Source organism: Porites lutea, chromosome 9 (assembly GCF_958299795.1).
Source record: "Porites lutea chromosome 9, jaPorLute2.1, whole genome shotgun sequence".
In the NCBI taxonomy this organism is placed as follows: domain Eukaryota; kingdom Metazoa; phylum Cnidaria; class Anthozoa; order Scleractinia; family Poritidae; genus Porites; species Porites lutea.
This window is the reverse complement of record NC_133209.1, coordinates 26,679,568-26,700,703: the sequence shown is the minus strand read 5'-3', so window position 1 is coordinate 26,700,703 and position 21,136 is coordinate 26,679,568. Positions and strand designations below refer to the sequence as shown.

The 21,136-nt window shown below is 38.7% G+C and overlaps 1 protein-coding gene across 3 annotated transcripts; it reads left to right on the top strand.

Annotated features, from left to right (window-relative positions):
* The first annotated feature begins 3,346 nt into the window (after positions 1-3,346).
* On the top strand, positions 3,347-21,059 carry LOC140948505 (uncharacterized). 3 transcript variants are annotated; one of them, XM_073397749.1, is made up of 20 exons: positions 3,347-3,416; positions 7,004-7,312; positions 11,255-11,325; positions 11,922-12,039; positions 12,628-12,702; positions 13,307-13,398; positions 13,835-13,908; positions 14,053-14,141; positions 14,289-14,372; positions 14,461-14,525; positions 14,995-15,072; positions 15,647-15,704; positions 16,216-16,354; positions 16,736-16,869; positions 17,234-17,288; positions 17,458-17,546; positions 18,107-18,184; positions 19,041-19,088; positions 19,618-19,707; positions 20,241-21,059. In XM_073397749.1, exons 2-20 carry the CDS (start codon positions 7,013-7,015, stop codon positions 20,352-20,354), a joined length of 1,851 nt encoding a protein of 616 aa, XP_073253850.1. In that variant the 5' UTR covers positions 3,347-3,416; positions 7,004-7,012; the 3' UTR covers positions 20,355-21,059. The 3 variants fall into 3 exon arrangements, with proteins under 3 accessions (XP_073253850.1, XP_073253849.1, XP_073253848.1); XM_073397748.1 differs by lacking the exon at positions 3,347-3,416 and adding an exon at positions 4,626-4,748; XM_073397747.1 differs by lacking the exons at positions 3,347-3,416; positions 7,004-7,312 and adding an exon at positions 9,395-10,700.
* Positions 21,060-21,136: the final 77 nt, after the last annotated feature.

Below are 21,136 nucleotides of genomic sequence, written 5' to 3'. Positions count from 1 at the left end.
GTATCCGACACGTATCCGGATTACCCAGAACTCCTCTGGGAATATTGGCAACAGAACATGCGTCATAAAGCGCGCGAAATTTGCATCTTGCTCTGCCTTGAGAGCACCTGGGAACGAGGCTGCCATCTTGAGTACAGAATTCACGGTAAAGAACTGGGCTCGATCTTGCTAAGTCACCGGATAAAATAATATCCGGATTTACCGTGCACACGATTCCGGATTCAAAGCGTATCATAAAAAATATTTCCACTCTAGAGAGCGGATTCGCATGCCGGATTAACCAGTTTCGTGTGGACGGAAGCCGTATCTGGAAAGAAAAAGTTGCGGATTCAAAAATATCCGGATACATGTTGGCGGGGCCTCAGATGTGCCGTCAAAGTCGTTGTTATTCGAGCTCGCTGGTGGCGTTATTACGCAAAACGATTCTTGATATGCGACGATTTCGAATTCGTTGAAAACCGACGGTTGGACGGAAAACGCGCGACAAAAAAGACGCGACAAGCATATGACTATTGGTCAAATCGTCTGAGGGATATTGAACGTGGATCAACGTGCAATTTGAAAAAACGCATGATAATAGTCATTATGTTCTAATGGTACACATTTACAACTTATTAGGTACAAATGGACTTTTAATTGTCAATTTTATCATATTGATTTTAAATATTTCTGGTCATGGAAAATGAAAACTTAACCAAGGTTGGCTGAGGTTTTAACTGTACACTCAGCTAAACCACTTCATGATAAACCAGTACGCTTTTTTCTGCTTGTACGTAGCCGTCTTGCCCATTGTTTCTTTTTCCTTCAGTTTCTTCTTGGTGGCAATGATCGCTAACTTACACCAAATAACGCAAAGCAAAAGATCAAAACGACACCCACACAATATTAGCTAACCAACACTGAAATTTCTGCAAAACCAACTGACATCCTTTTCGGTATTTTCATAAAGTTCTTTGTTTCTGTTTTAGTTACAAAACTAGCACGGTATAAGTCGTAAATTGAAGGATCATTGAATTGTGATATTGTATAGGTATGTAGAAGAGTGTTAAAAAAAATACGTAAGCAGAACTTAAGACCAGAACAATGTTAACGCATTGATCAATCGATATGTTCTTCAAGTCTAAATTATAAGTTTGTTTTATCTGGTCTATGAGTAAATCTCAAATAATTTTCTCATTGCCCTCGTTATTAACCGGCTAATTGCACGTTTACACCTCTTTGGCCGTCGCTATATTTGCCATCTCTCATTCTACATTTCAAATTGACTTTCATTTCCCTAAGGAATTATTTTAAAAGATGTAAATTAAAAACACAAATCATTTCATTACTCCGCTTAAACAACACATGTGTTGTTAAGTGAGTCCCGTGTGATCTTCATTAATCAAGCAGCCAGTTCCTTAATCGAAATGTTATCGCAACACTGAGTGCAATACCTCTCAAAGGGCATGGCGTGCGCCTAGAAAAAGGCAAGAAACGCAGAGAAGGATGCATAAAATTCATACTTTGTCCACTAATTATGTTTTCAGAGGAGAAGTTGAAGGTATGTCTCACAGTTTCTGTAATGGAGGCAAATATATTCGAGGCAGTTTGACTGCGCGTGGGTCTAACAATTCACGTCACCACTCTTGAAGGCAACATTGATTTTTATATCTATTGCTCCCTCTTAAAACTCGAGTGACCACTCGAGGATACGTCTATTCCGTAAACAAGATGAAGTTCTGTTTATTACACTAATTTGTTAACTCCATTTAAATGAATGTTCCTGTTTCTAAGGGGAGAAAGCGTGAAACTTCTTAGCCTTTCTTCACAAAGAACCCAATATAACTTTATCATAATTATCCAGTATTTCACACGTAATCCTGTAGTTGAATCAAACATGTTATCCTGACAAGATCTCTGATCATTCCCCGACGGCTCAGGATCACGGAGAATACGAAATTGTACCAAACAATTACAAGTCTCCATGATCTACTGAAATATAAATAAACCCTCTGCGCCGAATAGATAGTTTATGGTCTTCGTAACTTGTTAACAGTGTGAACCGAAGTATAAAAAAGGATTGCTCCTCTGTTTGCGCAAATTCTTCCCTTTGATTTATACAGATTATAAACAGATTTCTTTGCTACGGATGTCAAAAAAATCTATCGATTGAGGTTTTACAAGTAAAATAAACATTTGCCATGTTTGCCTAGACTCTTCGGTTAGAACTCAATATATTGTCGCTATAGCGATAATTTATTCCATCCGTGCTTAGCCTGTGTACAGCTTTTTGGGCTACCCGTGCGTATCCCCATTCGCACGCATCAGCATGACTCAGTGAACTTTCAACGGTCGAAGTGAATTTTATTTTTCGTTTTGATACGCATACTGTCAATGGAAGCTGTGGATCATGAGCACCACTGTGTTCTCAGGTTTGCACAATAAATATCTCTTAACCCCTTTAATTAACATTGTTCCCCGAAATTAAAAAATATATATTTTGTAAAACTAAGAATATATTGTTGACTAAGAGAGTTTCATTTGAATGGTCACAGCATAGGAAAAGCATTTCCCTATGGACTCCGGGAGTGATAGGGGAAGGGGTCTTAGTAGCATAAAGTTTCTTTAACTGTAAATTGAACTATAGGCAACTGGGTTTACACTTGACGAGCTCACCAACTGACCTGGACGATGCTTTTTCTTTCTTTTAATTTCTTCCGTCGAGTCATCTATTCAGTGTAGCTAGGAATCTTGAACTTCAGTTCCTTGTTGCTTTCAGAGACCAAAATCGTGACGTAAATGATAAAAGACTGAACTATTTGAAGCCTTGTTGCGTTTCGTTTAAAGGTAATAGTTTACTAGGCAAGCGTACTATACATAAAGACAAATGAACATGCAATGCTGGTATTACAACCATAAGATGGGATGTACTTAAACACCCAGTAAATAAACTTTGCTTCACCGAAACTCTATATCGATTCAAAAAGCAGTAAAAGTTTGTTTGAAACGTGTTTCACGCGGGAAATGAGTGAATAACATCATGATTCCAACGTCGTTTTTTACGGGAAATGTCAAAATGCCTAGAACAGAGTTATTCCACATCTTGTTATTACCTTTTCTTTTCTTTTCTTTTATCCCCTTTTTTGCCCGACAGAACGATCGACACACTTTTACTAAGGAGAAGGAAAGGAACGAAATCAACCTATCGAACGTGGCCTTGCGCAAAGACGGATAGTGGTAACTGAAATGACCAACCTGTGTTTTTTTTTCTTGCAGCTGCCAAAGGAATTTTATCCTTACCCACTGTCACGGAACAAAATGACCGTGCACGCCATCATTCCGTTCCAGCAATGCTACACAACTCAAAGCGAAAGACTCCCAGACTGGCAGTAAGAAGGCGAAGTACAAGATGGAACCTTATTGCCACCAATGTGCAGGTACGCGTATTTCTTAAATTTCGCTCATTTTGATCTCCACGCTTCGAGGAAAGAATTGCCTATATCAATACTCAAACACCAATTTACCCATTTGAATACTGTAGATTAATAAAAACCTTAACCCCGTCATCCAAATCAAAATCCTGAATCCACTTCTGGGGCGAATTGTGCGCAGGTAAGGCTCGATTACCACGCGCTAGTCTGGACAAACGCCGAACTCGAGATGGCGAAAACCGAGCCTATATCCAGGTGCCATGAGAGTTTTATACAGGGATTGGAATCTCCGCCGTGTGGTCCAACCCCCTTATCCTCTTTTATACCATTTTGGTAGAAAAGGTAGCCTTTTTTTTACCTTCTATTGACAAAAGGTAACCCTTTCACATAAAAAAGTTTAGAACGCTGTCCCTTTCAACTGCTTTTAAATGTGCATAAATCACTAAACCAATATGTTTCCTTGACTTTTTCACAGCCATAAAATGGGTCTGTCAGCCCTTTTAGGTCCTTTCACAGATCGCAATAACAGATTTCCCTACCCTTTCATATACTTCAACTACGAAATCCCCACGTGCAGCCTTTCATCAATTTCATGTACCTGAAGCTTGACTGAAAGGTATCCCTTTCGGGCGGAGCCTCCACGTATAGGCCGTTATCGGGAGTACCCCGGCTTCGACCAAAAAAATATGAGAAGGACGCGAGGGAGAAAGGAGGAAAGGGGACCTAGTGCGCCCAATTCCCCCCCCCCCCCTCCACCTACCCTACCCTTCCACCTTGATTTGAAGGCCTACTGTCATTTATGGAAAAATTTCATTATATGGCTTTGGCGCATGTGTTTAAATCGATTTAGCAGTTTAGGTGGCTTAGCTCTAATGCAAAAAACAAGACGAAAACATACAATAAGTGACACAAAAACCCCTATTCTAATTTATGCGCAAGCATTAATTAACCAAAAAAGAATATTTTTTGAATTTTTGCGGTCTCTTTTTTCTTTTCTTGGCTCTCTAATTTAGACAACCGACAGTGTCAGTAAAAATTGCCAATGACAAGTTGAATCGACACGTCGATTAATAAAATCATGGTACAAAGGCATAGGATTAAATGAGCTTTCTATGTCTCCATTGTTAAAAAGCATTGAATGACTTTTGTCTACAATAGGTCATTTGACTGACTAAAATTGACTTTAAGCAACAAAGGATTCCTTTGCACCCAGCTGTCTGATAGCTTTGACTGTTTCGCCCGTCGTCCTTGGATTCGGCAAAATAAATCATGATTGTCGGGGTAAAAAGACACAGAAATTATACGAAGTCACCAAATAGAGCACGCAAAAGTACTCAGGTTTGTCCTTAGTGACTGAAAGCTTAGTTTCTTGTTTAAATTGCGCTATAACTTCCTTGTGTGTTCCGCCGAAGGCCAATGTCAAGTCTGCTCGCGCGTTTTGTATTCGTCACCTTCGTAGCATCGATAAGCAACACCTGCGGAGCTGAGCTGCCCTAGCCAGAGTTAAAACTGGATATTGCTGTATTTTAGCGCACGCGGACTGTTCAGTGAGACTACTTTCCGTTATATTGTTTATAGATATTACAGTCTTGCTACAGAAAGTTGGCACTCACTCGGTAACACATTCAAATACATAGGCCTACATCATGAATTTCGCCAAACTTGCGCAACTTGTCAGTGATTTCTACAGTGAAATCTCGAGAAGAAAACCTTCAGAGTCTTCAGTTACCGCAAATAAAGCTTGCGCCCTATTGTTTTTTATGGCTTTGCGTAAAAAAGTTAATTTTGGGAGCATCAATTTGGTGAACAGTTGATAGTATTAAAACATACATGCCCACAGAGTTCTCGTACATTTCTGTTGTTTTTCATTCATCATTAAACTGATTCCACAAGATGTCGTATGTACTCAATTTTATGTGGAATTCTTAAATGGATTCGGTCCAGCGATATTTCCTAATTGATCAGTCACGAACAACTGCAGTCCTAAACTGTCTGCAATCATTGACCATTTTGCATTATGAACAGTAGTTCAAAGAGCAAAAGCGTTACACAAAACCAATAACTGGCGCTCAGTTTCGTTATATTCAAAATTTGTGCTGGAACTGTTCATTAAGAGAGAAAAATGCAATTAATTTACAGCTAACTTTGAAAGGCCGCTGGCACTCCCAACACTAATTAAACATATAGTTTGATTTGCCTCAAAACAGACGGTTTCTTTTAACTGTGACCAATTAATGGTTGTCTGTAGTACTCAAATTTTAGCATCGACGATGGCAACGGCAGCCAAAACGTCACTACTGAAATGAATTCACGTTTTTTCAGATTTTTTCGCGTTTATTCCAAATTGTTGAAAATGACAAATGTAGGCGAATGTCTTCGAGTTTGTACTCAAGTTAAGAAAGAGAAACAAAAATTCGTGGTCACTTGTTTACGTCCTCCATAAAACTTGAAATTAGGCATTTTCACGTCGTAGTCGTGCGCAGTGACGGCGAAGAAATGTACAAAAAAAGCGAGATGCATGTGCCAAGTTGTTTTTTTTTTCTCAATAAACTAAACCTATTGCTTTTATGACGTTCTCGTTGCCGTCGTCGTGGCGTCGTTGCTAAAGCTCCCTTAATAGAGAGCTTTAGATTCTGAGACAAGGACGACTTCGAGTGCGAGATTTTCTCAACACTGAGTATTAATCACGTGTGAACCAGCGTCATTTTGGCAGGAAAACGTGATAGCAGTCGTCATTCTACTACGAGTTTTAGCGAGAATGTCGAAGTGGCGCGGGAACAAATTATCAATTGTAAGAAGTTTTATCATTCTGCTATTGGGAGAGGGCTTAACTTCGTTCAGTATAAATAACCGTACGATCTTTTTTTGTGAAAAGTAGCAAAATGAAGTTTTCCAGGGTGTCTTTTTTTGAGAACACGCGCAAAGACTTTAAGTTAAATCTCGTACTCGTACTTATCTAATGTTCTCTAATGGGGCCTTGCGATCCGACAACGTAAACGGCGACGAAGACATTAGCTTAAAAAATTAATTCATTGGCGTTTTTTTCAGTCGACGCGATTCTTCCAACTCACTTACTCTGTCAAATACGGGGAATTCTCTTGGGGAGATGATTCCCAAGAACCATATTAAAGTTCAGAAAGAGAAAGAAAATTTCGTTGTCGCTTGTTTACTTCCTTCATGAAACGTGAAAATAGGTGTTTTCACGTCGTAGTCGTGCAGTGACGGCAAAGGAATGTGAAAAAAGCGTGATGCAGGTTCAAACTTTTTATTTTGCTAATGTAAACCTATTGCTTGTAATTGCTTGTTTGACGTTCTCGTTGCCGTCGCCGTAGCCGTCATCGGATCTTAAGGTCAATCTTGTACTGTTTCAGCTGCGGTGCCCATCAGTCCTTGTTTCAGAATCGACACCAACGAAGATCTTTTTCGCTTCATTATTAGCCTGAAAACACGGCCTTCTCTCCTCGCTCCTCAAAACCGCGCATTTCTGCAACTGACAATCTTTACTTTATTAAGCTTATTCAAGAGAGAATAAGAATGATCTAAAGCTCATTCTCTCTTGGCTTATTCAATTTCGCCGACTTTTGTTTCAACAGACAAACCCGATGTTTCACAAAAAATCTCGTCGCTTGCAGCGCCAAGCATCGTTCTCTGGGGTTGCCAGCAAACTGATGGACGCAACAAGCGAGAAGTCGCGAAAATTAAGCCGGCAAATCAACAAAATGGCTCGTGTTCAAGAGGAGAAGGAGTTACAGGAGAGGAGAGAACAGGAAGAAGCTGCTCAGCAGGAAAAGAAGAAAAAAGAAGAAGGATTCGCCAGGTCCATCATCACTCGCAAGTTGTCGATCTTCGGTTCTTATCGTAGGATGTCCTTCTCTACTCGGAAACCGGTCATTATAGTAGAGGTTAGTAACCACCCCCCCTTCCCCCCGCCCAAACCCGCGCCGCAATCCACAATCTTAAGGCCCTTTTTACAGACCAGTTTGTTTTTAGAGAGATTTTCTCTGCGAATTTTGACTTTCAAATACGTCTTTCTCATGGTTTGATAGTATTTACTTTTTCTTTTGGTCATTATCGTACTATGGATGCACACACATATGTGCTTCCAGTTTTCGCGGGAGAAAGTACTCCAAAAAGATGCTACAAATACGTAAAAATAAACTGACCGGTAAAAACGTCGTTGCGACTAAGTATGAGAGTTGCCCGCACCGGGTTACTGGCTAAAACAGACTATCATCTGGGCGAAATTCGTACTTCGAGGGGCGCTTGCGGTGGGATTACGCAGGGAGTGTAAATGAAAGATTTCTAAGGGACGGACCATTAGAAAAGTTATGGGGTGGGGAGGGGAATTTTCGAGCTGCAGGAATTTTTTTTGCTATTAAATTCGTTGTATGAATTTTTTTTAGGCCATAGCATGATTATTTTTTAGGATTAATTGGCGTGCATGAATTTTTTTCATTTAATTTTCCCTTGCGCGAATATTTTTTTTGTACTTCGCCCCCCCCCCCCCCCCCCCGTTAAGTTTTCTAATGGTCCGTCCCTAAGTCGTTGTTGTTTGGATGTCGATTAGCGTAGTGAAATGAACCCAAAAGAAAATTCAAATTTATCTCCTCGATACATTGGCCCCGGTTGTTCAAACGTTGGATAGCCGGCTATCCACCGGATAAATCACAAACTGACGGATAAGTATTAGGACAAGCAATTTCGATATCGCTTGTATAGGGATTTATCCGGTGGATAACGCTATCCACCGGATAACTCACTATCCGGCGGATAACTATTAGGACCGTAAATTGCGATATCCACTGAAAAGGGATTTAAGCGGTGCTATCCAACTCAACGTTTGAACAACCGGGGGCCAGATCGATACAGGTCGGTACTATAGTTTTCTCAACGCCCCCTAAAAAATTACTCTTGTACTTAAAGTCTTGTAGGCTGCAGCAATTTATCCGGTGGATAGCGCTATCCAACTTTTGAACAACCGGGGTCTGGAGTATAAGAATTGAAATTAATGAAAATAATGAAATTATTGAATAGTGAAATTATGGTTGGCGGAGCCTATGACGTCATACCTTCGTGTGCCCCTACGAAGGTCTTAATAGACGTCTTAATGGTCGTCATTTGTCAAAACGTTCCTGGCCGTCAGCCGCCACTAGCTTTAATAATCTGAAGAAGCCCACATAGTAACACTCAGGCAGCTGGTTGTGACCATTTCATAAGCACAAATCAACTTTATTTATTTTAGTATTTATGTTGACTGATAGAATACAATCTCTCAAAGAGTTTTTAAGCCTTCCGGAGCAGCTGTTTTTCTTTTTGGTCGAATATGAATTTAATCAGTTTAAATAGATGATCAACATACCGTATTAAATTGAAGTGGTGTTTGGCTCTTCATTTTAATCATGCCATTTTAGTACCAGTAATTATCAAAAGTGTGATGCAAAACCGGAAACTGAGAGTGGGAGCCTCTGTACCTCTCTGCGAGTCATCTTTCGGGGCTTTTAGTTTAAAATAAGTAGTTTAATATCGGTGAATTTATAAGTTAGGCAGAGAGATTGAGGAGGATCAAGCTCAGTAAGTATTTATAATAGCATATAAGTGATTAACATAATTTACTTTGCCAGGAGGATATAATATCACGCAATGATATCACGCTATGTGGTTACCAGTTTATTGTTATATGTGACTTTTTAATACAGATAAGTGATCCACAAGAAGTTCTCAATAACCTCATATATCTTACCGTATTAACCCGCCTCTAATCTGGGTATTGCTTGATCGCTTAAACAAATTTAACTAATTATAAACAGAGATACGATGTAAAAAAAAACGTTCATTACACTTTTTTTTTTTTTACTTGGACGTCATATCCGAGACCGCTTAATGGGCAAATACGCATTGTCGACTTTATAATGCAATTGCCATTTAGTACGTCGCTGAAAAGAAAACTGTCAATATCTCAAGTTATATTTAGCATTCAGCCATAGACAGGGCGACAATTGCGGTGAAATTAGTCGGCTCCGTGTTTATTCTAAAAGTTCCGATCTTTTGTTTTAAAATTCTTCTTGACAATGTGCTTTGATGCGAGAGAGTCCTACAGAGCTGATTATGTTTACATGTGACTCATGGTGACTCAACCTCTTAAGCCTTGTTTTCCTTCGAATTTAAATTAGCTGGCATTCCGCTACTTAGGCTAAGAAACTTTTAAACGAGATTAATTAAGCGTTACTTTCTCTCTTTTCGATGAGGACTAATGACTGTTTCGGTGACACTGATCAACTTTTTGAAAGTCAGTTCAAGACCTCTTGGCCCTCAGTTACACTGTAACGCATAAGCTTAGCATATAACTGTTTTCACTTTTCTCGGAATTACGCTGCGATTAACACATCGCTTCAAAGTATTTGATGGTTGTTCATGATTTTAACTCCGGTATAATTGAGTGGAGAAATATCTGGTTTCTCTGGGTTCACGAAGATTGCGGAGCAGTATCAGAACGTCCAACGTGCAAGCTAGGACAACTTGCAAGAAAGAGAGCAATTTGACATTGGCGCCCTCTTAGAACCGATAATGGCCAACGTGTTTGACGACAAAAAAGACAAGAAGCTTATCAATGAGTTCTGGAAAGAAGGAACATTCCCACGAATATCTTTCACTCGCAGCCTGTCCGAAAAGGATCCACCAAGTTCCCAGAAGAATAGTAATAGGGACAAAGCAATGGATCCAGTGGAACTCCCTATAAATGTCAGCAGTATAAATATAGACAGAGAATCGAGAGAAAAAGAAGCTGAGAGGTTTTCTCGACATCTGTCCTCTTCGCTGAATCAGCTTACTAGTATTCCTCAGACTGATGAACCAAACCCTTTGAAAGTTGGTAAAACAATATCTAATTCGGACTCAGAGCTTAGAGGAATAAACTTTGTTGCTATGAACAACGAAAGAAACTCAACAATGGTAAACAAGCCTAAACTAGAGCAAAGAAACTCCTCCAACCAAGCTTTTACGAAAGGAAGAAAATCGTTTAAAAGACGCGCTTCTATGCCTGCGAATTACTTGGGAGATTATCTCTCAGTTAACAACATTCGGAAACGAGCACATTTCCTGGGTACAAGTGACACTGATGGCGAAACATTGAATAAAGTTAAAAACGCTGGTAGGAGGCGAGTCAAGGTTCGTCCAACAAGTCCTCAACCATCTCTAAAGACGGAAGAGGCCGATGAACCTGAAAGGGATTTAATCGAGATTGAAATTTCAGCTGAAAATGAAATTAAGGACGAAACTCGTCCAAATATAGAGGTGGGTTTCGTGACTCTGCAGTTCTCGTTCGTTATACGGTCCATCATTATGAAGTCAGGATTGCGTGTCATTGTGAAATATCCTGGGGGTACTTTTGATTAGTTCCGCAACAACTTTGAAGACTTGTTATTTCAAAACTGGTCACAATTTAAATTCGCAAACAAATTTGATGACCGGTCAACTTGGCCCACGCGAGGAGGCTAGTGACAATCGATATAATTAAAAAAAAAAGGCTAATGCTTTTCGGCAAAGTGAATTGAACCTTAGCTGTTAAAATTTTGTGGCTACAAATTATTATTGAGATAAAATAAATTGCGTCAAAAAGGAGTCAAATAACGGAACTGTAGTTCTGAGTTCTGTTAAAAGAATTAATGTAACATCACTTTGATTAAATTTTAAACGTATACAAAGCAAGTTTTTTATTTTGCTGTCTTTCTTATCAATTTATAACAAGCATTTAGTTGCATATTTAATACATTTATCTATAGCAATTTATCTTCATTTTTTTCTTTTAACATTTTCGAAGCGCTTATTATAATGTCTTTTTTTCACAGCCAATTGAGAGATTTCGAAAGATTGTTCAGTTGTTGAGTTTCCTTCTAAAGGTGAAGACTTCTATGGACAGGTCAGTGGCACACGACAAGTGTTCCGTGAAAAAAAAACCTCTTTACATTCGGTTTTCGAGAGAGTGATTGCCTATTTTCATGTGTTTCAGTAGGGCATTAGAACGGATGGGGCGCCAACTATGGAAATAATAGATTAATCAGGAAAATTACTCAAATAATCCCTTTAGCTATTTGAAATACAATGGCAAGTGTTTTCAAACTTCAGTGAAAGAAGAGGTTTCTACCAAAAATCACTAAGACCTAAGAGCACATTAGGTGACCACAGGAAGCTCAGTTAACATGGTTAGGTAATGACGACAAGGACGGTGTTGAAAACCTCTCTAGTTAAAAGTTAATTTACGCTGTTTCAAAATTCATAACTCTTATTCCATGTCGCTTAATTTGTCAAATGTTGCTGGTGAATTTTTCTTGAGTTGAATTCCATAAAAGACTGTAGCGAAATTCAGGAAAACAAAAATGAAGTGTGATGCATGTGCAGAGTTGTTGTTTTGCTAATCTAAACCTGTTGCTTTTTTGTCGTTCTCGTTGTCGTCGTCGTGGTCGTCGTCGTTGTTGCTTAAATTTCCTGTTGCTTACATGACGTCGACTGCTTTAGGAAATACCGTTCCCAGAATGCCACAAATGTGTTTGCTGAGCTGGACGAGGAAGCTGTAACCGGGGTGGACTGTGACGGAGTAGTGTTTGATCCAAGTAACTTTAAAGCTGTACGAGAGGTGAGTCTATACCGTCACGTGGTTTTCCTTTATTACTGCGCATGCTGAGTAGTTACACTTACAGGCATATGTGAGTAGATTTGACTGAGCTGTTTTCACTCAAGAGACAATTAGAACCACTCCTAAGATCATTGAATGAACCCTTTCGTTCACTGCTATAGTAAATCACGGAGTCTCTATAAGGTGCTTCTATCTTTTGAGTCTGTGGACAAAATCCTATGGTGTTACCATTCATTGTACTATCTATAATGCATTTAGTTTGTAGCTCTACCTTTTGAGTCTTTGGATGAAATCTTGTGGTTAGACCATTCAAATGAAACTTCTTCAGCAGTACTTTCACATTGCACTATTTATTTAGTATGTAGAGTTCTAACTTCTGATTCTGTGGACAAACTCCTGTGGTGTGACTATTCCTGGCAAATGAAAACTTTCACATGGTGATATTTCTTTTACAGAAAAAAAAACTGTACAAAATGAAATTTGGATTTTTTTTTTGTTAATTTTGACTTTGGCCACCTTTTCAGTGAAAGGGTTTAATAGCTCTCTTTGAAGGTGAACAATTAATCTTTGTCTTCTACTATTTAACAGGTACATCTCAGTCAAGAAGCTATTCATATTTTGTCCTTAAGTCCTGGGTCAAGGACTGAGGAACAACTTCAAACGGTACTTGTTAGACCCCATAGAAGTCACTTAAATGAATTAACCGTCCGATTGCATGGCTGCGAATACAGCCTTCTCCCCTCCGTCTCCTAGCCGTTTGTGACGTTCCAGTAGCTGCGAGGAGCGAGAAGGGAGGGCTTCCCTCGCAGGCCAACGCAAATATGATTTTGGTCATATGTAGTTTATCATGGAGAGGGCAAACTCAAACTTATCCCACAGGGCCCGGTTCCTCAAAAGACAGTTAAGTTTAACCCAGGATTAAGCCAAATTTTGAGCAAGGTTTTCTTGCCTAAAAACATTCAACTTGAGCTTACAAAATAACGCTGAGCCTTTACTCCGAGATACACTAATGATAACACAAAATGTTACTCTAAGCAATCAGGAAGGTAAAATACAAAAAACGGAACAAAATTTTAATCATGGATTAGCGCTACTCGGCCTTTCAGGGACCGGGCCCTGGTTCCGTCATGATCTAAGCTGCTTTGAAAACGACCAGGTCAAGGTTGCAACTTCCGTAGGGGCAGGCATAGGGGTAACGCAAATAATTTATCCACACTTTACGAGAAAGGCGATCTGAAATTCTGCTTTGAACTCTTCTTATTTCTAGGCCTTGGTGGCGCTTAAGACCAGTGTCGCCGCTTTTGGGGAGTATCCGCTGAAAATGCAGCGTCGTCTCGTATCTGCTGGCTGGTACGAAAGGTGAGTGAATTACTAATCAACCCTTGCTAAACAAAAAAAAGGTTGCACATCCACACAGTTGTTCTTTGTCAACCATTCCTGGCCGAATTGGAATTTTGAAATGTTGGTTTTGAGGAGAGGGAAAAACAGGAGAACCCGGAAAAACTTTTTTGAGACGCCGGGATTTGAACATGGGCCTCAATGGTGGTCTCCCGGCAAAGGGAAATGCTATGACCCTTGTGCAGCAGGCCTTACTCTCCAAGTGCGCCAGGAACATCAAATTGTATCTCATCACTCTCCTTACACAGTGTTCATTCTAGAGGCGTAGTTAGGTAATGGCCAGTAACACCTCAGACTTCAAAACCTTTTAAGGTCAGCCAAATGTTCAGCCGGCTAGCGGATCTGTACCCTACCAGCTCGGCCATGTTACTCTGAATCAATTCAATTTACATTTCAGGTTTGAGGCAAAGAGAGTCATCATCAGGCAAGGTCACAAAGCAGAGAACTTTTATTTCATCCTTTCCGGTACAGGTGAGGACAAACACGCATATTGCCAGAAGTTCCACGAATTTAATGATTGAATGATCAATTGACTGATTTATCGATCGATTTGACGATTGATTGCGTGATTTTTTGTTGCTTTGTACTAAAAGCAGGTTTTTTGTCTTATGACAGCGGTCGTTACTTTGCTGGTTAATGATCCTGTTACAAGAGAGCAAAGAAACACCACTGTTGCTGTGTTGGGTAAAGGAAGCAGTTTTGGGGTAAGTCAGTATTTTGTCTCTTCAGAAAACGTCCAGTTAATCGCATGCAACAGTTTCAATATTGTGCGAATAGCATTTTCAGTATTGCGCTGGCTTCATATTCAGTATCGTCTTAGTTTTTTTTCTTAGTATTTTTCCATCTTACAGGAACTGGCCTTGCTTCATCATAAGACTCGCAGTGCGACAGTTCTATGCAAAGATGAAGTCTCACTTTTGGCAGTTTGCAGAGAGGTTCGTTGTATGGTAGTATCTAACGCATCTGTTTCCCCTCCATAACGAACGGCTTCATTTATCTAACAGTTGGTATCCTCTCTTGCAGGATTTTCGAGATATCTTTATGAGTTATGAGGACGGAAGAGAACCAGAACACATTAGATTTTTAAAGTAAGAATTTTACTTAGAATGAAGATGATATGATTTGCGGAAATACAAATTTAAATGAAGATATGATCTTCGCAGCGGTAATTGCAATTCAACTCGAACAAAAAATTTCGGGACTTTTAAATTTGTATTTCCGCATTTCATATTATCTTCATTCTATGTTTCATACCTTTCACGGGTTAAGATGAACTCAACAAATTGGCCTGTTCCAAATGTATGGGTCTTAACAGCTTAACAGGTAGAGCACTGCAGCGCTAACTCAGAGGCCATGGGTTCGAATTCCGTTGAAGTCCCCAAAATTTTTTCGGGTTAATTTGCAATTGCTTAAATAAATAGATCATATCTTAATTTAAATACCAATTTTATTTTTTAAAATTCACCTGCCATGAAAATCACTGGCCTAGGTCGAACTACATTTTGACTTCAGTCATCATTAGCTAATAGAATTGTGTATCCTAACTTATTTCAACAGAAGTGTACCGTTTTTAAGAGATCTTCCAGTGGATGATCTAACCACCAAACACGATGTCTGCATATTTCATTACTTCAGGTGCGTTTATTTATCCTGTACGTTACTTGTATAGCTACTTAATATATGTTTCATAAAGAGGTAGAAAATCGCGCTTGGCAATGCCTCATGAGTCGCCGACTCCGTATTAAAACCACTGACTCTAGTTGCCTCCAAAAATGCCGATCAGTCAACGCTTAAGGCAAAAAAAAAAAAACATGGAAGAGACGCAGTGTTTCATCACAAGATGAAACGCTGAGAAGAGGGACGAAAATAGAGTTGACAAACTTCGAGGTGTTTCATCTGGTGATGAAACACTGTGTAAAATGCTTCATATTACTTCTCAAACAAAATGATTTTAGAAGGAGAAATTAAGGATGCAAAAAGGGGTAGTTCGTAAATGTCTCAGATTTTTTACTTTATACAATATTGAAACTTTCAGAGATCGTGTTTTCGAGATGATTCTGATATCAATATTCGATAGACTAACAACAAATGTCACAAAAAGTGTTCATTACAGATTGAAGCTCTCTACCTGAGTCTTCTCTTTTTTCTTCACTATGTGATATTGGTTCATGGAAATTTTAAATGATTGGTATTTTTCTTTGCTCTGTAGGAGGGGTGTGGTTATAGTTAAGGAGAGCAAGACTAAATGGATTTACGTTGTTAAAACGGTACGTACTTACAGTTACGGATATCATAAAATGACTTGTCTCCCCCAACAAACCTCTTTAGCTTGTATGTTTTGTTTTCCGAATACAGGTCATGTGATAATACTCTAGGGAACTGTTTCTTTCAAATTTCGTCTTATTAACATGCATATCTACGCATAATTTATGAAAAGACAACGAGTCAAGTTCCCCTGGGACCTCCATTGGGAAAACAAAACATACAAGCTAAAGAGGTTTATGATGCTGAAATGGATATAGATCTCATTAACCACAACGTCGTTGTTCCACAGGGACGGGTAGGTAAGGATCTGGGTTGACTTGATTCTTCTCTACTTTCTTTCATGTGCTTTAAGCTATTTACTCTGTTTTCCATACCGATAACTGTATCGACATTTTCTAACTATGCATGTATACAAATCATAAAACATTCTGAAAGTAATGTTATTTATTGCTTGACTGTCTTTTCTGACGTGTTCTCGCTTGAAATAAATCCATGAAATGTTTTCATCTTCAGGGGTCCTGCCGCGTTCTAACTCATTTATCAAAGAAAACTGCAAAGTTAAATCGGTCAGCGGTTGATCAGGGGAAGTCAAAGGCAATCCTTCCCGTGATTCCCGTCGATGAAACAGATAGGAGGAGAGCGCTGTACACAGGTAACGTATCATAAAGCTACTTGTCTGGCAACAAGACAGTCGCCCAATGAACTCTTATGTTTGGCAACGGTCATGTGCGACCCAGGATCGGTTTTCGAGTCCACCAATTCTGATTTTAGCTCGGAATTTCAAAAGTTTTCATTGCAATTTAAATACGAGACAAGCTTGCTAGGTACAACCGAGTAACCGGTCCATACTTTATTTTCCTTTTTTTCAATATTTTGATTCGTTTTTGCTTATGCAAGTGGTAATTTTGACATCAGCTTTAGTTTTTATAAAAACAAATTATAAAGTAAAACCTTCTGTCTATTATGGCTTTTAGTTGAACTTGTTCAGAATTTACATGCCTAATGGTTGTTTTATGTACTTGTATCTTTACAGCTGCTGGTGATCGCGTTCGGCCCACTGCTTGGTCTCCAGAAATCAAACGACCAAAAACCGAACCTTCACTATCGTCACACAAAAACAGAGACTTGTCTCTACCAGCTTTAGTTGGTGAACCGGAAAAATTTAAGGTAAATGCTTATATTTGAAACTTGGGTATAGAGGAAAGTTTTCTCGAAGAAAATAATTATTGAGAACATGTTGTTTTTGGCTGTGATGCATCCTGCGTGGTAAGCCCTCCTGCCCTCGAAATTAAAGAGACACAGAAACGCTAAAATTAGCATCTATCGCGTTTTTGCACGACAAAGGTTTTAAGTTTTGCCCAGCTGTCAGCCGTTCAAGTCGAGCATCATGTTTCGCGCGCGTTTTCGTGCGCCATAATCCCCCTTTCCCCTCCTTCTCGCGCACATACCACTTTACTCATTAAAACTAGTCTTTTGTAAATGGAGCCATTGTGTGTTTTGTCATTTACTGTATTTTTCATTTACTCCACAGAAAGTAGCGAAAAACGTTAGTTGGGTTGCACGGATGAGTATCATTCCTAGGGAAGGTAAAGCCCTCTGACTTGTTCTTTAACGTAACGTGGTTAGTAATTTTCTTAACATACACAGGAGCCCGGCACTTATTCGAATTGCTAAAGCAAATGGTATTGATGCCAACAAGGGTGTCAGGTTTGAAAATGTCAGTTTATCATTTGTTTTGTTTTTTTTAAGCTGTAGCTAAAGAAAGCGAAGAACATAGAGAAAAAATTGAAAGACTGCACAGACGAATCAGTAGTGTGGACAAAAATCGAAATAAAACGCCTTTGGTAAGTTTAGTATTACTAAGTAAGTAACCTCTATTAACGTAGTCAGAATATTCTTACCATACATACAATTTGTAAGAATCGTTTCTTTGCAACAACCTAATACATTGCTTGAGGAAAACAATGTGCTAAAGACAGAATGTAGAAGAACATAGAAGTCTGTGGTTAAGTGCACTAATACAAATTAAGTTCGTGCATTAACCAGTACATACAGATCGTTAAAACCGCGTGTCTCCTTTTTTTCAAGCGTCTTTTAAAGCTGCTGGGCTAAGTAAAGTTTCGTGTATCAATGGCTAATCCATATATTTGGGACAGGTACTGAATAACACCAATTTTAAATTCCCGTTTTCCTGTTATGTGCCTGGGCTGAGACTCTTGGGACAGAAAAGACTGACGCTATAATTACTGTTATTTTATGAACAAGAATAGTTGCAACAATTTTTTTTTAATAGTTGTTACACCCAAAATTTGTAATAAACCTAAGGTAAAATTCAGTTATAAAATTATGTCATATTGTTATATATGTTACTATACTAATATTATTATTGTTGTATTGATTTTAGATTGAAACACCAGATTTGGATCAGAAAGGGGAACAAGTAGTGGTACAGATTGAGTTGCTGAAACCAAAAGATCAATTTGTACGTCGTCACTTATGACCTCTTTTATGTGTATATTCTTTTTCACTGTATCGGTAGTGGAAAGCTCAATACTTTTTATGTGGGGTTGTTCATTCTACTACGTATATGCCTTGAGTCCGCTGTGGATGGAATCGTCAAACGTGACCATCTACTGAGCGGTACTTTCCTTTGGTACTGTTTGTCACGCTGTACTAGTGGTTCTAACTTTTGAGTCTGTGGATCAATTTATCTTGAAGTGTGACTCGTTTAATTGAAAGCCCTGAGCAGTACTTTCCTGTGGTAGGGGTTTTTAAACTGTAAAGTTTGAGTCTGTGGATTACTCCGACCTGTGGTGTGACCCGTTTAAATGAAAGCCAACGTGCATCACTTTGCACTGGTGGCGCTTTTTTGAGTCAGCGGATACCTGATCCTGAAAAGTGAGCATTCAAATGTAAGCTAGTACTAAGTGGCACTTTCTTGTGTTGATATTTATTATGCTGTACTAGCTGGTTCTAAATGAAGTATTTAGATGCATAAAACGGCTATCCTATCCCATTAATACTGTTCACTATCCTGCACATAATGGACTTTGTTAAGCTATATAGCCCGAGGTACTTTTTAGTATATATGTGGTAGTACAAGGTGAAATCTCTATTTTGATTTCCATAATCTTGCTGATAAAATCCAAAAAATGACCATTCATGCCACCGCTGTTATAAAAGTAGGACTTTTTTTATCGTGAGAAGAAAAAAATCCAACAACATGCTTCGGACTAGTTTGACTGACGCCCTTACAATTCTCGGAAATTTAAGTACATAAATTTGATCGTCCAACATTTTCCATTTACTACAGAAATTATCCTTTTTTCTTTTTCTAGGGACTCTCAATGATACTGTTTGATAATCCTGCAGTTAAATGTCACCTGGTATGTGCCTATTACATTGTTATTAAGTACTGATAAATGAAACCAAAGTGTGTGTGTTGAGAAGCATGCATGCTTCTGAAAGGAGTATTTAAGGATTAGCACAGTCGGTTGGTGCGCGGGAGATTCCGACACTTTACGGTCAGTTTGCCCCCAAGTCATTTCGCCCCGGTTACTTAGCCCCTTATTTTAGAACAAGGAATATTACCCTTTAAGCGCGCTTCTTTTGGCTTATAGCTTATAGAACAAAGAATATTTGGAGCGCGCTAAATGACTCGAAAATAGGGGGCGAAGTTACCGGAGCGAAATGACTTGGGGGCGAAATGACCGGTCTCAAAATCCCTGTTTCAACTTTTTTCCCTTGCTGTAAGTAAGTTTGTCAGTTCATGTAGTACGGAAGCTTTTTACACCTTTAATCCAGGTATTGTATTAGGAGTTCATCTTGGAATGAGTTCTTAAGAGTTTATAGAATCTACAAAAACCAGGAGGATTTTTGTAAAAAAAAGACTAACTTATGATTATACAATTCCAGGTTAGCAACGGGGCTGAGTGTGTGCTCATAAAGAAAAGTTGGTTTCTTCAGCATGCAAACGAGACTACTCTGCGAAAACTAAGAAATCTGGTCAGTATTTAGAGGCGTGTTTTCCCATTGTATTATCATAAAAACATAATATTAATAATACAGGGTTTATTGATGCAACTTCAGAATGAAAAGTACGATGGACTTACAGATAAAATAGAGTGGACAGAAAACAAAATACATTAAGACATCGATAAGGAGCTGGAAGAACCGCAAAAGTACCTCAATGAAAGAATCATGTTTTAAACCAGAAGAAATACCTAACATGGATTCGTTTAAATGAAATCAAAACTTTCGTTTGTCTAGCTGTAAAACAAAATCGCCTTTTTGATCGCTAGAGTGTTATCTGATCTCTCGCGATTTTGACATTTTTGACAGTAGCATAAAGCGAGGGTACATAAAATATCATTGATGAAATAATCAACTTTTACTATGATATATATAGCAGTAAAGCCCTTTGACCAGTGATCATGAATGAAGGATACTCACCATGGCGCGATTTAGCAGACTCAAGTCTTATACCCCATTTAAACCGTGCATATTTTCGAAGACTTACAATTTCTTTTTCACTGCAGATTCCACCATACCCAAGCCAGGATACGCTAGAGCAAAAAATGCAGGATCAAGCAAACTGGGACTCATATAAAACACAAACTATTAATAATCTTCTAGACACACTTCACTTATAACAGTAGCTGTTGCTCCTGTCTATAATAATAGTGTCATTACCTAGAATTTTTAACCGGAAGGTAAAACCAAGTTTGACGTAAACTCGAGGCACAGCTGATTGCAATTAAAATTTAAGACTATTTAAGATTCTACTCATTTCAGTACGAGGCAGTTAGTTGCATGTTTTTAAGTTAATTATTTATTGTTCGACTATAAAATCGGAGACGAATTCACAGACAGGCTTAATGTACAATACAATTTTTTCAACAAAATATGAATTTGACGCCAAATTTTATTTATACATATGTGATATACGGAGAGGTAAACAGTCATTGATGTCAACAGGTTAGGCTGTCTATTTATTTTAATAGTAATGAATGAATCGTATCTAAAAGAGAGACGTACGTTCTCTGTTAACGCACCTATACAGTAAATATTGTTATTTAAGCCAATAAAGGCATATATTTTGACAAAACTACCTTTATCTGTCTTAAAATAATTTGGGTTAATGTCTTACGCTTGCTGCAAGACCCGTGAAGTTCGTTAAGATTACGGCCTCTATGGACCTCAGTTTCCTTGTAGCGGAAAAAAAAATAAAATAAAAAGGAGACGGCGATTGCGACGAGGTCGTTGGTTTATGAAGCGCAACCCAGTAACCTATCTTTTGCATTTTTAGTTTTCTCACTGGGCATGATTTGCCTCTTTTACAAATGAACAAATTTCGCGATTTTACTTTTCGGCGTAAAGATTTTTTAAATTAATACGACTTTCAGGATAACTGATAAAGTTAACAGGCTTAAGT

Bases quoted from the DNA above. Each gene is read 5' to 3' on its own strand.
- LOC140948505 (XM_073397747.1), top strand. From the start codon at position 9,975: ATGGCCAACGTGTTTGACGACAAAAAAGACAAGAAGCTTATCAATGAG. The intron at 14,142-14,288 runs GTAAGTCAGTAT...TCCATCTTACAG, and splicing joins GTAAAGGAAGCAGTTTTGGG to GAACTGGCCTTGCTTCATCA. The intron at 14,373-14,460 runs GTTCGTTGTATG...CCTCTCTTGCAG, and splicing joins TTTTGGCAGTTTGCAGAGAG to GATTTTCGAGATATCTTTAT.